Genomic DNA, 16,321 nt, shown 5'->3' on the forward strand with positions numbered 1-16,321 from the left:
ACCATGCCATGCATAGCGTCAAAACACTTCAAAATATCTTTGCTCTGTCATTGAAACAACCGTTAAAAAATTATTGTCCGTAATTTCTGAAACAGTGTGACACATAAGTTTTATGTACGCTTATCTGAAATTTGCTTTGCATCATATTAATAGAATCATTCCTAATCAGTCTTACTCAAAGTTGTAATATTAATCACCCGCCATCATTTTGCCGACAAAGAAATGGGACAAAACTGATCAAAAAAGAAATGAAGTAAATAAACACACGTGTACATGCAATCAATAAGTATTCCCCCTGCGTTGGATGGTATGGAAATCATTAAGCCAGGAGGTTCTTAACATACGCACGTGGCCCCGTTGAAAAATGAAACCTGTTTTTTTTTTCAGTTGCATCTGGCAGATTCCGGTCAGATAGCTGTGGATGGGAAACAGGCCAGTGCCATTATGTGCTGTTTACTAATTGTGCCCTCCCAAAGCCATGTGTTATAATAACCGATATTCACTGGAAAGGGAGCAAACATGATGTAAAAATATAAGCAGCACAGATCAGTGCAGTGGCCGAGGGAGTATGGGTGCTTCCATGTCTGCATTCATAGAAGGCACAGTCTCGTAAAAGAATAAATTCATGTAAGGCAAGACATCTTTTTAACTCTTTTGTTAGTGTTTTAATGTAATTTTTAGCACAAGCAGTTTGAATTTGTGCTTTCCAGTGAGTTTCATGGGGGGGACAAAGATGTAACTTTTCTCTGCTTGTTTCAAAGACCTACTTTTGTGGTGCACAAAGTGTAAGCTTGGGTGTGTTCCCAGTTGTGTGGACAGTCAAATCTTGATTGAACTGGGTCATGGAGCAAATTCAGGTGAAGGCTCAATTGGGTGATGAAGCCAACAAAAAATATCATTTTTTTTTAACCCTTGGCCCATCAAATCTAACAACACCCAAACAGCGGGGGATCTGAGCTATCTATTTGACTAAAACACCTGTTATTAAGATTGTATTGAACTTGGCCTGTACATGTATCTTGCTTTGCCAAAACTGCGGGGTTCCGTTGGAACCAGTAGGATGCTGGGGCTGAAGCCATGAGATTCCACACAGTGGTGAGATGAGTTACCGGTAATCACATCCAAGAACAATGAAATTACTATGCTGCTGCGCCCCCCCCACCAAAAATCTCTGTGTTGTTTACAGACACCTTGTTTATGTTAGGGGATCACAGCATGCAGCCTGGAGAACATTCATGAGAATCCACCCTACAGTACCTTTAGCCTTCTTCAAACACATTATGTGTGACTTCAAAACTTCCATCTCCACTCCTGTGCTTTTTTCGTTTTAATGCCACACTATTGACTTAGCACCTCCCATGTATTAGTGTGATTGTGAAACTACCTTGACACATTGATTTGTAACAATAGTTAATCAGTTGAAAACCAGTCTTCAAACATTCTGGCCCCACTACATGTACCTGTACCTCGCTGACCTGAACCCCCGTTCACTCTACGATTAGGAGAGCACAAGCAAGCGTAATCTTTGGTCTGTACTTTCAGATGAAGCATATTTGATTCAAGATCAAACTGAAACCAGAGTCCATCCCTGTTCATCCGCTACTAACACCTCACTGGCCAAGTTGTGAAAGTTCCCCTTCCCTAATTTTGGCTTACATGTAAAGGTGACTTCAAACACCCCCAAGATTACATCAACACCCCTTCTGGCACCCCTTTCTGCAAGGTACCCCTGTTGTGATACCCTCTATGAACCCTTCCTAAATACCTTGAGACCATGTCAAACATACATCTCCCCCCCCCCCTTGTTGCACCTACACCCTAGCAGGGATCAGTACCTGTAAATACCTTCACCCTACTTCAAAGCATGCCCCTTCTAGGCCAGTGCAGAGTCCACACCCTAACTGGGTACACCTGCGGGTGCTGCCCATGCACCCCTAAAAACACCCTGAGGCCACTGGTACAACACCTTCCCCCCCCAACTCCATCTAACTGGCACCTCGCTGGGTAAAGTGTTCAATTTTATCCATGTACCTGCTTGACCATTTTGACCCTGCTTCAAACACACATGCCTCCAGCCCCCCCCCCTCGCTGGGTACATTGTGGTCCTATCCATGTACCTCAGCACCTGTGTCAACCCCGAGTAAACCTGAGACCCTTGGAGCTTGTTGGCTCTGTTGTCTTTAGCCCCTGCCAATCGTGCTTTGACTGACGGGCGAGGGACGCTGATGAGATGTTTAACTGTTAGAGCTACCATGTAACCTCATCAAGACAGTCACCTGCTGTGGGCAGTAGCTCACTGCAGCCAGGTGCTGCTAGGGGCAGGACAGAGGCATGCACTGAATGTCACTTTTCAAAGAATGTTTTTGCCAAGGTTGTATGTACTTTCTTACAAATGACCATCAAAAGGTGTACTCCAATTACATCCTTCTTCAAACCTTGAAGAAGTGAAGGCCAAGCAGTTTTGGGTTAGCTGTTCTTTGTGACACTTCGCTCTTTAACTTGTACAGGGAAAGGTTACATAGTTTTCCTTGAGGGATGTGAAACTTTTCAGAGAAGTCCACAAAGGCATTCAGCTTTAGGGAATGTAGTTTCATGGGTGGGGAAAAAAAGGGCAGAAATGTTTTTAAATGTCTACTTTGGGAAAGTTCAGAAGTTTTTAAAAGTACATGTACGTCAAGTGAGGTTTTTTTCCACAACGTTGCCCTCAGTCAAGCAATACACTGTTTGATGGGAAACTCTTTGCTTGTCAACTTTGTACAAAAAAATTATATAGTTTGAACATCCAGTCACCCAGGAGTTAACATGCTTTTGCTTTTATGCTCTGCATTTTTTATTTGTGATCCGCACTATTAAGAAAAACTTGGAGGAAGTCACTTGAAACCAGGAAAATAGAGATGTGGAGATTTGTCAAATACATGTAAACATATCCATTGCATTGTTGGGCAAACTAAACTTCAACCCCTACAGCGTTACAACCCAAGCAAAGAAAATTGATTTGGATGCCGGTTGTTCCTTGCTTTTGCCTTTCTCAGTTTTTTTTCACCTCCAAATCTGGCAAATTTTTTCTCCGTGGTACAAGGGCGGGGGGAACAATGGCTGAACAAACTCTGGCATGAAGTCAAAGCAGGCCGCCTGCTTACACTGGACGGCAAGCACAAAGCCGTAATCTGTTGAGTCAGGACAAAGTAAAACAAACCTCGGGGGTTTCTGGCATGGGACTTCTTGATCGTGTGCGGTAGGGAGAAAGGTATAATCGGCAGTGACTTGTTAAGTTCCCCCCCTTCCATCCGATGAAAAGAATAAGAAGTACTCTACATGTACCATGTTTTGTTTGCTGATTGTCGCAACACCACAGCTGCGTAAGGGACATTTTTTTCCCATGCAGTGTTTTTTTCTTTCGGTAAGGTAGAGCTTTTTTTCTTTTCCCATCATTTTCCCCCTTTTTGATGTCGATCACAGAGTTATGAGTGTTTTTGACATGAGTCAAGCCAGACAGGAACCCTGGAACAGAAGATTTGAAAATGATCGATCACAGCAAGTCATGGTGGGAAAGCTGTGAAGTGTTTAGTTGGACACTGGAATCCTTCCAAGGGATACACGGCAGTTCATTGTGGAGGTGGCAGGAGGGGTCAGCTTGCGCAATTGTCAAAAGCCGGAATATATCGGTTAATGAAACCTTCAAGTAATGAGAATGCTGTTCCATTTGAATGGGTTCTTCAGCCGACATAGACAGTTATGAGGGCTGCCGGCCTGTGCCCATCCAGTGGTGGTCACAATGGACCACATTTTAGAGCCGTCCTGCCCTTTGTTTGTGAGGGACGTGAGAATTGACTGCCTCACAACGAGGTATACGTCAATGTCAAGAATTGGATGTATGTTTGCTCAAAGGCATGCAAAGATATGCTAGCAACAAACAAGCCCATTCTATTATTTTGTGCAGGTGCACATTTCTTGCAATTCTTGTCTTTGTGACTTTCATATTTTGCCAAAGCAGAGTAAAAATAATAAATCAAAAGTCGAGCGAGAGAGAGAGAGAGGGAAAGAAAAAAGGAGTGCTGTACATTATAATGTTTTTACGTTGCCTAAAAAATGAACTTTTGTTCATGGATCTCCGTCCCTTCCGTGAATGGAGTATGTTAAGAAAAAAATGAAATGATTATTGGTTCGTTCCAGAGTGCAGAACATCTGCTGGTTTTCCGCAATCCAGTCAGGCATTCAGCGAGACAATACTTCCCTCCACCTCCCCTACAGCCCCCCCTCCATCCCCCACAGCAACAATCTGCTGATGGGTATCTTCTGGACCAGCGGAGCTTGGGAGGTTAACCGGCTGGCGCGTCCACACGGAGCCCTCACTGCCTGGCCCAACCCATACCTACTCTCCCCCCCACACACCCACACACACCTCCCCTAATGCCCTAATAGGATAAAGACACCGTGATTCAATTGGACTTGCAAATTGAATATCCAATCAACATTTATTGCCAACCCCAACACTTGGCCATGAATATTAAATCTTATGTAGGGGGATTAAACGTTGAATTGGGTGTGTGTGTGGAAGGGGGGATGCCTATGTGGGAGGTGGTAGGGGGGCGGAAGTACATGTACATGTAGTCAATGAGTAGGTCCCGGTCTTTTGTTAGCATTCATCTCCTTTCAGCGAAAGGCGTCAGTTTGATAAATTGCTTTTTGGCAAGTTTATTATTGTTCAGATGACAGCGCACAAAACAATACAAATAGCACCAAATGCTGGCGATCAGAAGAGTCAGTGGGAAAGTGATGCAGGGAACAGTAGTGGTCGGATGGCATGTTTTATCATTCATAAAACAAATACGCTTATACCATCGCTGGAACTTGATCAGCAGTGCGGTTTGGACGGGGTTTTTGTTTCCTTTTGGTGGAAAAATTAGGGTGAAGAAATGTTTAACCACAGGAGGATTCTTTCGTTCTGTTAATAAGAGATTGGCACTAGTTGGTACAATATTCCAAATGTAGAGAATGTTTAGAAGTCTACTTTTGGAGATCTGCCAGGCTTTGTAACGAGTTGAGGGCATCATAACCCCCTCATGTAAACCATGTAAATGCTGTTTTTATGCTCATATTCGATTGAAAATGGCTGTGCTTAGGGTTCACCTATCACCTCAGTTGTTTCAGCCTTGAGAGGCAAAATGCTGTCCAGAAATTGAAACCAAAATTACTACGTACTGGTACTTTGAATTTGTAAATGCACCACTGAACAGTAAACAGAGTCCTGAAGAGGGGCAAATAAACTCTTCAATCAAATTCTTAGATGTTTCCTGAAGAAATATAAAAGCCAGAAATTGTACTCAGGTTTATGTGTATTTTACTCACCTTACAGGAACCAAAGCATGACAATCATTAGAAATGCATTATCCCTCCCTGATGATCTGGAACTTTAAAATCTTACACCAGCACATCATCAATACGAATGCTAATCCTAGCATTCCTGTGACCCCCATCTGTCGAACCACGACTGGGGTTTGTATGAACTGCGCCTAATCCTTAGGGCAACCACTGTTCAAGAACAACAAAAGTGCATCTGAACCCTTGCTGCCTACCACGTTCGCCCCTTTCAAACAGCCAGTTCTCCCACCTTCCACTGCCCCGAGCAGTACCTATGAATAATCATCGCCTCACCTTATATCACCATTGAGGTAATGGAAAGCGGCCCATCAGGGATTTGAATGCCATCAAATTTGATCTCAAATAATAAATCCATCCAAGAAGTGGATCATTGCAGTTGTTATTATATGTTCAGAGCTGTTGTTCATCTGTAATTGTTGGGGTTTTATGGGAATGGGATTTACGTGTGAGCTTCTGTGAGAATAAACTTTTCAGAACAATTGTTGATGGGAAATCGCCCTTCATCCTAAAATTAAAATTCATACATCTGCCCCTCTTTTAAGACCATTTCAGACCAAATTTTGTTGTATCAGTTTTTATTTAATGTCGCTTCTCATCTTAGCTGTCCTGAGATAGATCAGATTGAAATGTTGCATTTACGTAAAACATCCATTTTCGGCACACAGTTGAAGATTCAGTTCATGTATGGCAAAACATTTGTCTTGGGTACATGGATTCACTGTACAGTTCATACTGCCATGCATGTCAGTCCATGCACCATTGCTTATCATTATGATTGGTCAATGAGTAGATTAATTTGTATTGTTTTTTACTGACCTCTACAAAAACAATATCTGTCGTTTGTGCAAAGTATGGCAGACAACCTTGGGAGCAGTTTTGACAAGCAAAAATACATGTGCATGTAATCCACAGGACTGGATGGCATTAAACTGCTTAAGATTTGTCGACCAAAATATTGTAAACCTGGATTATGGCCTTAATCAAGGTTTAATCTTTGGGATTTGAACTAAGGAGATAAACAGGAGTATGAAAGAGGACAGTTCAACCGTTTTCCTCGCCTGTGTAATCTGATGTCACTCTGTCAAGAAATTTACTTTCTGGGTGTTTTTACATGTGTGCATCTATCATGATGTTGTACTTAAATTTCCAAACTATCATAACATTAGTCTCCTCTGCCTACGGTCACATCTGCGTATTAGTGTGAAAAGGAACAAAGTGTCACATTTGATTACATTTTGGGAAAGCATTGACTTTGACACACTCATTTACAACACTGTATTGTGGTTGATGGCTTCAGTCAGCCTAATCCATCCATTACTACATGTACTGTACGAGGAAGACCTTGGCATTAAAAAACATGATACATCATGGTTAGTGTGAGCGATGGACTCCGAAGTAACAGTTCTGTTTGGTTCACACTCTCAGATGTGTTCCTGTCACCATGGAGGAATAAAACACCATGCTGTGACGTAGGAGAACTTGTAGATTTCTGGACATCGAATGAACATTGTTCCTGTGTGTTCCACGCCATACACATGCCCAAACCAATGTGTACTACGGGTATGTAGTGCATGGCCATGTTTGGGTCGGGCATGTTTGTCTGTGGCTACAGCTGCACTCCATGGCATGGTAATTGCAAAAACTGTAAGCCTCAGCCATAAAATAGCCTACTCACATGTGGCCTGTTCTTCATTGGACCTTAAGAGCAGGCCATGAATCCTCATCGACATTTGTGACTCAAATCCCTCAAAATGATCGCTTTTACTGATTTTGTTTTGTTTGCATTAGAAAGAGCAAAGTAAGCTCTTTGGTTTAATGGACAGTATCATTACCTTACAGACCCTAATGAAAATGGAAATTATGTGGTTGAAAATTGTAAAGGACTCTCATTGGTGGGCATTGTGCCAGATGCCTTTAGAGGCTAGTGGCTGTGGTGACTTGGGACTCATTTTGTTAGATAGGGTTACATTTACTGCACAGAGTCCATTAGGTCTTGAAATATTCATGTTCGTCAGAGTTCCATTGCAATCCTAATGAGGGTTTTGGTTGGGTTCTTTGTTTGCTAATTGAACCGTCCATATTGGTGTACACAGCAGTGGTAATTTGGAAGACAAACAGCAGCGACTAGGCACGAAAGCCGCTTTGTGAGGGCTGCCTGCCCAAAATACAGGGTCATTTCTTATTCATATTTCTTTTATCAGCTAGCACACACATCCCACAATGGGTTTGAATAATGGAATAATAAATAATGCGCCAAGAGGTACCGGGTCTGGGTTTTTGATTTTCCGCAAGACTTGGCCCTCTATCCCGATAGTACGGAAGGCCTCCCCCCGCCTGCTCATGCCGCACTTGCTCTGTTGTGTTAAAAGGGAAAATTCCCTTCCCATGTGCGTGTCCAGTCCGCGTATGTCTGTTATATGTGTGAGGAGGGTTTTGATTAAACTTTGCCATGTTTACAAATAAAAAATTGCTGAAAATAGCATCACTTACACTGTCTGCCCAAGCGCGATAAACGGATCACGGGGTGTGTGAGCTGCTGGGATTGGACATGTGTACAGTACACTACTAGTAGCATAACACAAAACACAGAGCACTCTTTTGTATGTGTATTTTTGGATGTGCTTCACCAAACCTGGCTGGCGGCGGATGTGTCTTGGTTTCTAATCGTACCGCTGACTTGTTGGGCATCTGTCGTCACGTGAAGGGTCGTGAACCAAGGTGGTTCTGGACAGCAGTATCAGGGACAACACAAGCAGGGGGGATGGGCTTTGGGGGCAATAAAGATAGGGTGCGGCGCCTCCCGTAGATCTCAGATAAAATGATTGCATTGGAGATGAAGTTGCCCCACAAATCAATGTCGGTGCATTGAAAGTCTTGCTCATTTTGGTTCATGTGGTATGGATGATGCCCCAAGTGTTCCTGGGCCGCATCTGAGCATGTTATTCGTGTTAACGTCAGTGTAGCCCTTAAGTGCACAAACAGCAGGAGCATGACCTGCCGGCAAGTGCGAACACACCTTCCTTGAGGCTGGACATATATTGCATTATGCGGTTATCTCAAGATGGCAGAAAGGTGGATGTTTTCTGTTTGCAAAATGTGATTCAAGCGCAATGCGCGAGCAACATTTTCCTGCACCTGTGAGTATAAGCGCAGTGCACGAGCAACATTTTCCTGCACCTGTGAGTATAAGCGCAGTGCACGAGCAACATTTTCCTGCACCTGTGAGTATAAGCGCAGTGCGCGAGCAACATTTTCCTGCACCTGTGAGTATAAGCGCAGTGCGCGAGCAACATTTTCCTGCACCTGTGAGTATAAGCGCAGTGCACGAGCAACATTTTCCTGCACCTGTGAGTATAAGCGCAGTGCACGAGCAACATTTTCCTGCACCTGTGAGTATAAGCGCAGTGCACGAGCAACATTTTCCTGCACCTGTGAGTATAAGCGCAGTGCGCGAGCAACATTTTCCTGCACCTGTGAGTATAAGCGCAGTGCACGAGCAACATTTTTCTGCACCTGTGTGTATAAGCACAGTGCGCGAGCAACATTTTCCTGCACCTGTGAGTATAAGCGCAGTGCGCGAGCAACATTTTCCTGCACCTGTGAGTATAAGCGCAGTGCACGAGCAACATTTTCCTGCACCTGTGAGTATAAGCGCAATGCGCGAGCAACATTTTCCTGCACCTGTGAGTATTGAGGGTAATACACACATATGCGCACTGTTTCTGCAAATTTCCTCTAATTTGGGCTTTGTGTACCGTTAGAAAACTTGTCTTTTTGACCTGATTATTAGATATGCTGTAGCACAGAAAGACCTCACTAATGAAATATCCTTTCTTCATTTCCAGGACTGACTGACTTGGCAGTTCATGTTTGATGGAAGTTTCGCTTTCACGACTGGAACAGTTTCCATCGATGAGAGTGTTATTTTCCAATTTCCAGTTACACTGTTACATGTACATCGTGTATACATGTACAGTGTTTTTGTATGCACCAGTTTGCCGAATTTCAAAATCCAACAGTGCTTGACAGAAGACTTGGAAGGTAATGCTCATTAGGACGGTCACAGAGTTACACTGAACAATTGTTGACTGCGTCATGGTGTTTATAAAACCTGAGGGACCCACAGCCCAAGGCAAGCCAAGGGCCCTATGCGTACCCTAGGGTTTTCCAAACCTCATATCCCACATCACAGCAGTTAACAATCGCTTTGTCAGAATTGTCTCTGTCTTGATGTTTCTCACTTGTTCTATGAGGGAAATTAAGGGCCACAAAGGAATCTTTTGATATTAGCCATTAGCGGTTGCTGCATTTTCCTGTACACTGCAGGGGCATGTGTGGTGCATGTGATATTATATGTGTACGGTGCTGGCAAATTTGGTGTTTGACAGTGCGTGTGACATGCGGTCATGTTGCCCAGTCATGTGATTGTTCTTGGCCAGTGAAAAAAGCTGTATTTATTTGATAAAACCAAATCATCACATACAATCAGAGCCCAACCCCACAGCATTAATCATGTCTCAAGTCAGGTCCCAATATGGACCATAACCAGAGTATTCCGTTGCAAATTGTTACCTCCGGATACTTGTGACTCACTGTGATTACCTCGTGATTGACCAGCATACAACTTGAATATGTTACTAAAGATCTCTTCCACTTTGACTGATGCAATCTAGTATTTTAAGTCATTTTTGCTTGAGTATTTTCAAAACTAATGAATGTTTAAATGATCTGTTCATTTGTCAATTAAAAAAAACACCAAGATATTAGAAAAAGGCTTATATCTAAGCCATGAATATTGGAATAAGCCCATCTTCCCTCCAACTGCAACCCCCATCCTCCCAATAAAAACCAGTAAAGCCATCCTCAATTCTTACATCTACAGGTACAAACCAAGCCAATGTCTCGTCCACACCTAGCCCCAAACCAATCAACCCCTGGTATCCAGCGAGCTGTCAAAACATTGCATTCCTGAGACACCTGCAAACAGGGAGCGAAAAGGTGTGCAAATATGTCCCTTCCCTCCCCCATCCATGCATACCCTCCCCCTTACCGGTACTTCGGTCAGGGTTATGCAGGTGAGGCAGTAACAACCAGTGCTCTGGGGTGAGTCAGTCAAGTCTTGGTATTTTGCTCCAATTATCGGCAAACTCGCTTGAAGGTTGGACATGGCGGGATATGATGTATTTTGGTTGTGGGCAAGATATTTTGTTGTTCCTGTCAAAAAAGAAAAAAAAATGTGCGGTTTATGTAGAGCATCTGAGTAGTGGGTCTTGTAGGTGTTGTTGGATACAGCAAGGTTCAGTACAGGCCCTACATGTCATAACATTGTCATCTGTAATCTTAGACAAGTCACTGAATTTAAGGCACGACTGTATGCATGTACATGTACATGTACTTCTCTGCAGAGGACACAAAGCTTCATGAGAAAACACACATACACCTGTATGTCTGCCTTTTAGTTTATAGGGAAGTTTATCAAAAAAATGAAACAGGAAAATTGCTAGAAAGGGCTCTGAAACTATGAAGAGCAGGTTGGAAATAACGAGTTTGAAGTTTTTGTGTTTTGATAAATTATCAAAGCTTGTGACAAGGAATACATTTTTGGTCACTGTGTTAAACTCCCGAGAAGGCAAGCTACCGGTAGGCTTACATGTACACGGAATGGAATAGTTTTTCTGTTCCAAGTTTGTGAAGCTTTCAGAGCACAGGAATACTACAAAATCTTTCTTTTCCAGTCTGTTCTGCATTGTGCCAGAACAAATTCTAACATGTTTTCCAAACTTTCAAAAGAACATCCAGTTGGGGTGAGGTAAACATGTTTGTCCTTCACATTGCTGGATCAAAGAGGAAAAAGGTCTATTGTGTTCCTCAGCACACACGCTGAAACTTTGTTCAGTACAACTTTGTGGCATGTGGAGTCACAGGTTTGATGACAAGCAATAGGGAATGCACAATGACGAGGGAAATACTTTTTATTTAAGAGTTCATAAAGAGAAGCTTATGACTTGAAGTGAGACTATGTGGTACTGGATAGACTTGTTATGAACTTCTGAAAACTGGACTGAATGCATCACTAGTGCTGATGAATGCCATTAATTTTGTAGCTGTCATGTGTAGCCTTGAGCCCAGAAGAGAATCAGATGTGAGTACTATGTCTGTACGTGTTACGATTATGGAAGTCGTACCACACCCTAAAGTTATCGCAGCAGAGCTTTGGGCATCCTTGTAATATCAGTATTCATTGGTGTCGTTCCCACAGTTGACAGGCCTGTCATTTTTCAGTCATTTCAGGAATTAGGTTTCACCTGCTTGCTAATTAGCTTGCAACATGTGTTGCACCTCCAGCCGTTCTGTCTCTGAAACTCCGCCCAGGCTGCTGGCTCTTGGCATACCTGGCTGTCGGAAGGTGCGGGTCATCGTCCGAAGAGTACTTGCCCCCGGAAACTTGAGATAGAAACTAGTTTGCAGACTGTTATGATATACAGGTAGCGTACTACACGCGTGACCTGCTTCTGCAGAAAAGACAAAATAATAACAGGGCTGCAGTTTTCCAGAGGGCATGAGAATTCTGTCCCGTAGTCTGGAGCCAAATGTTGGTCTCGCTGGGATTGGAAGCTCGGAAGCCCCAAGACTAGTCCAGGATTGAATGTAAGAAGCCCTGAAACAAGCCGCCCGTCATGATCTGGAAAAGATACACCAAACTGTTGTTTTTTCCTTTTGAATTCTGTCTCCGAGGGGTGTAAGTATTAGGAGATTTTTTCTGTTGTTTTGGAGCAGACACTAGGTGTATTAGTTTCAAAAGTCAACATGACTAGAGCGTCAAGAGGACTGGGGCACGCAGGGAGGAAACAGTTCCAAAAACATCAGAGATGTGAAACGTGGTGAGAAGATTTGTTCATTCGGCAGCTGAACAAGTGATACATTTCTCATTCTTTGTTTTGTTTTTTTGGTTTTTTTTCCCTTTAAGAAGGCAACCAGAAATTGGTCACACCGGTGTTGACTTTCAGCATTGTGCAAAGATGATTCTGCAGGGACTATGTCTGTGCCAATCATACATATATGTGTACATGTATGGCCTTAAGACAGCTCTGTTGTGATTGAAAAGACAAAGCCTAGCCTCAAACCCTAAACCTCTTAACACTCTTCTTGTGCAAGAAACTTCCTTGAATCCTCCAAATTCTTCAAAAATCAGGAACTGTTTTGTTAGGTAACTGATGAAACATTCTTTATACTTCAACTTTACACAGACACGATGTTTCAGCGAATTCTCCCTTCCTCATTCTTCAAAATCCTCAAACACCTCATTGACTTTTGAAAGATTGACTTGTGGAGTAAAGCTTAAAGGATGCACTGCGCCAAATAGAAACATTATGGAGAGAAAACTAAACAGCATGCTTCATTAGAGAACAACTTGATCATCACAGTGAAGCTTCCATGTGACCACTGCCCCTTTTGTGGATCTCACCAAATATTGAGGGTCTCAGTGGTGACAAACAGAGTTTCTTTTTGATGAGACCCCGCTGGGAATCCGCATGTACCTTAAAAACGGTAACAGCGGAAATTCCTCATAAGTGTTTTCAGTGTGGCCCCCCACCGGCTACTTCTTTTAAACCCTATCTCTCCTGTTTCCCTCCCTAGTGAAATCCCAGCCCTCACTCAATCTGAGCACTGCCCGCCCCACAGTCTCCAGCAGGAATGTAAATTGATGCTGACCAGTCTGCCCAGCCCTCATCTTGTCTTCCCTGCCAAGGGTTTCACAGCCCTGTCTTGTCAAGAATGAGGTTGAAACCTCCCCCTGGGTTGGGTGACACTGATACACAGATGTCCTGTGGATTGCTCCCATGTTGTTATACAGGATGACCTTAGTTGACCTCAGCTGCCAAACTGGTCTTCTTGATCATTTGCCTTTGGATTGATGAGACCAGCAGAATTTTTGTCTTGTTAATCACAGTAAACAGACCGGTTATTCTCATTTTTAGTTCTGAATGGAGAATTGGACCTTTTTTTTTTAGCTTTAATCTTGCTTGCCCCTCAAGCCCTTATATGAACTCTAAGTTCCATGAATTTGCACTGCTTTAAACCAAACATTTTTAATTCAACCTAAATGTGTAAAGAATGGTCACACAGGCATAAATGTACCTGCGCGTGGAAAATCTGAGCATTTCTTTTTCTGAGTTTTTGCTGAATGTTTAGTTTGGCCGGATGGAGTCACGCAGGAGTTTGTGTCAATTTCCGAGATGGCAAAGTTGATATCTGGACCAGATTTTCATCTGGACTTTGTTGTCCCTTGTCAGAAGATTCATGCACTCTGTGTTTACTCATGTCAGCTACATCCCACACCAGTACGACATCACACAGTGTCATATCAGGCTTGCTTTTGTGTTGTAGAGGGGGGATGGTTTCCGCCGAGTCTTGAAGCCTCCCTGCTGCTTACCCTGCCAGAAGGCTGGCCCGCCTCCTGTTTAGAATTCCCCAACAAATGTGTTAATTGGGGACCAGCCGGCGAGCTATCAGGGGCTCGTAGTGAGTCGCCTGTGCTCATTACAGGCACCCCCTACTGTCCGACCGTCAGCATCAAGTCCAGGACCTGTCGAAACTGACACCTCCGTTTATTTTCGTAACAGTTGTTGGAGTCCTAAGTAAATTTGAATTTAGTTTAAACTTGTACTGATTGGGAGAGGGATTTAGTAACCATTCTTTTTAGTAGATTCTTCAGGATTCTATAACACCTACTGTTGACTGAAATCGCAGTGAGTAGCAGCTAGGAGGAAAGTGGAGGAGAATTGATCTTTATCTTACAAAGAAATGATTTAATGGCTGTCTGTGGTCAGGTGGATTCCCGTCCTTCCTCAGGGGAAGGGATAAAAGGAAGGTGACACAATTAGACATGCTGTATAGTTCATCAGTCGTAGAGACTGCACTGCAAGGATGTTGGTGGATTGTTGTACATTGAATCGGTCAAGTTCACATGTGGAATTATATGGTCTGCCAGTTTGCTAGCATTCCTTTCTCTGAGTGCTCACAATTTGTTGTCTTTAGAAGTGGTCATCTTGAGAGAGATTTGTACCTCTGCTGGTAACATGAAATTTCCCTATCCCATCGCTAAACGTCACAGGATGTTCTGACTCCTGGCCACGAAACTGACAACCTGTCAAATCTCCTCTCAGGAATTCCTAACCTGCTGCGTAACTCCACTGTAGTTCCAACCTGATCAGTGCCAAGACTAATTAGTCCCTCCTGTAAGGAGAGTGACACCTCTTCCCTCCTCCCAAGTCCGCGATGGGGCAAGGCCCTCTACCCCGGGCCTACTGGTCACAGCCCACATACCGAGTACCTTGAAACATGCTCAACTTTCTCATGGCCACTTGTCAAGTTGCCCGACTTAAATTTCAGGTATAGCATTAGTGCGCACGTCTATGTACTTACAAATACATTACATCAGGCATGTCTGTACGCAGTGCCAAGACAGCGTTTTATACAGATACATTACATAGGCCTAGACACTCTAAGCCAAACACATGGTATTCCGAACAGCTGCTGGATGGTGGCTGTGAAAGCTGTACATGAATATGGGTAATTCCAAAAATTAAGGGTCCATTAGATTCCATTTTATTTTGTGTCCCTGTCACATCCGACGTATGATTTTGTAAGTTCAGAACACATTTTATAATTTCCAAGAGTGATGAATTAATGCAAATTACCTGCCAAACAAACAGTAGCCTAATAGTTTGAAATCAATTCCGGTGATATTTCCATGTCAAGTAACAAAGGTCAGATCTAACGGGGACATAAAAATTGTCACTTTTGGACCCCTAATTTCTGGAATTACCCATATGGAACATGCTGTATGCAGCAAATAATTATTACCCTACATGGACACCATTAGATCACTGCAGATGCACATTTTACACATAGCCACATATATGTACAGTAACCCACGCCCACTTCCATCTGCATCATGGCTGGGATGAAAAACTTACCATAAATGAATGATGTCAGTGTTCCAACAATGCATGCCCAAAATTAAGGGCATCACAGGCTGTTTTAAGTTTCTATACTGGTACCTGCATGCGAGTTGACTCATTAACAGTGACCGCGTGTACACTGATTACAAGTGCCGAATATGTTCAACTCAATATGATGTCAAGTGTGTTGACCCTGCCTCACCAAAACATTGAATGGGCTAATTGCCTGAGGAACAGCAACACACCTTCCGCTTTACTCATTTGGCTTCTAGCTGGAATGGAGATATTGCTGTCAATTGCCTTGCTCAGGGACAGCTACCCATGCTTCCTCTTTTGAATTGGCCTTGGTTTATTGTAGTCATTCCCACAAATTGTACTGCTCTGCCCTCATGATAAGATAGCGTCTCAAAATTTGAAATACTTGGAAAGTTCTCACTGGAATGGCATGTTCCCACAGTGGAGCACTGCAGCTGTTCCATTGGAAAAGCCCAGTGGTTGCAAGGAACACTGTGTTCCATGGGAACGTTCCCACCGCACGATATGTTGGCCCGCTGCAAACTTCAGCCTGTATTCTGTCTTAAAAATAGCACCATTAAAGTGGATTAGACCCGTGGAATGTAGTTATTGCACATTGCCAGTGACAGCAATTTACCAACGTGGTTGGTAACCCACCCTACTCGCAGCTGGAATTAAGACAACACCACAACATTACTTCACTTTTGGGACATCGGCCCACCCTCATATACAATAAGCTGCCTTCACTCTTGGTGGAGTGAAAGCATTACCGGTACAAGAAATTTGGGTTGGGTCCTACAGAAGGAAGAGATCAGTGTATGGCAAACTGATTGGTGGAAATCCTTCATCTGGATTGCCGGGCATGCATACAGAGACCTCACATTCCAAGAGAAATCAGTCCAATGGGCTCATTGTGTCCCTCATGAAATGTGCACCAACCTTTGCATGCTCGCAAGAGT

At 43.3% G+C, this 16,321-nt stretch overlaps 1 protein-coding gene across 18 annotated transcripts in view; it reads left to right on the plus strand.

The window, feature by feature from the left end:
- Positions 1-16,321, plus strand: part of LOC110974786 (uncharacterized) — a 148,598-nt gene that overhangs the window by 86,951 nt on the left and 45,326 nt on the right. For 6 of the 18 annotated variants that reach the window (XR_015425709.1, XR_015425714.1, XR_015425713.1 and 3 more), the window contains 2 exons: positions 9,228-9,423; positions 10,265-10,380. The exons of 7 other annotated variants lie outside the window; for them this stretch is intronic. Coding sequence is in view for 1 of the 11 variants with exons in the window: in XM_087138357.1 (XP_086994483.1) it covers positions 10,391-10,485 (95 nt within the window). In the remaining 10 variants the exon portion in view is untranslated. 5 more of the 18 variants (XR_015425708.1, XR_015425711.1, XR_015425707.1 and 2 more) reach the window with 3 other exon arrangements.

The sequence above is a fragment of the Acanthaster planci genome, linkage group LG06 (assembly GCF_054643075.1).
Source record: "Acanthaster planci isolate LZ-2023a linkage group LG06, COTS_SCS, whole genome shotgun sequence".
Lineage (NCBI taxonomy): Eukaryota > Metazoa > Echinodermata > Asteroidea > Valvatida > Acanthasteridae > Acanthaster > Acanthaster planci.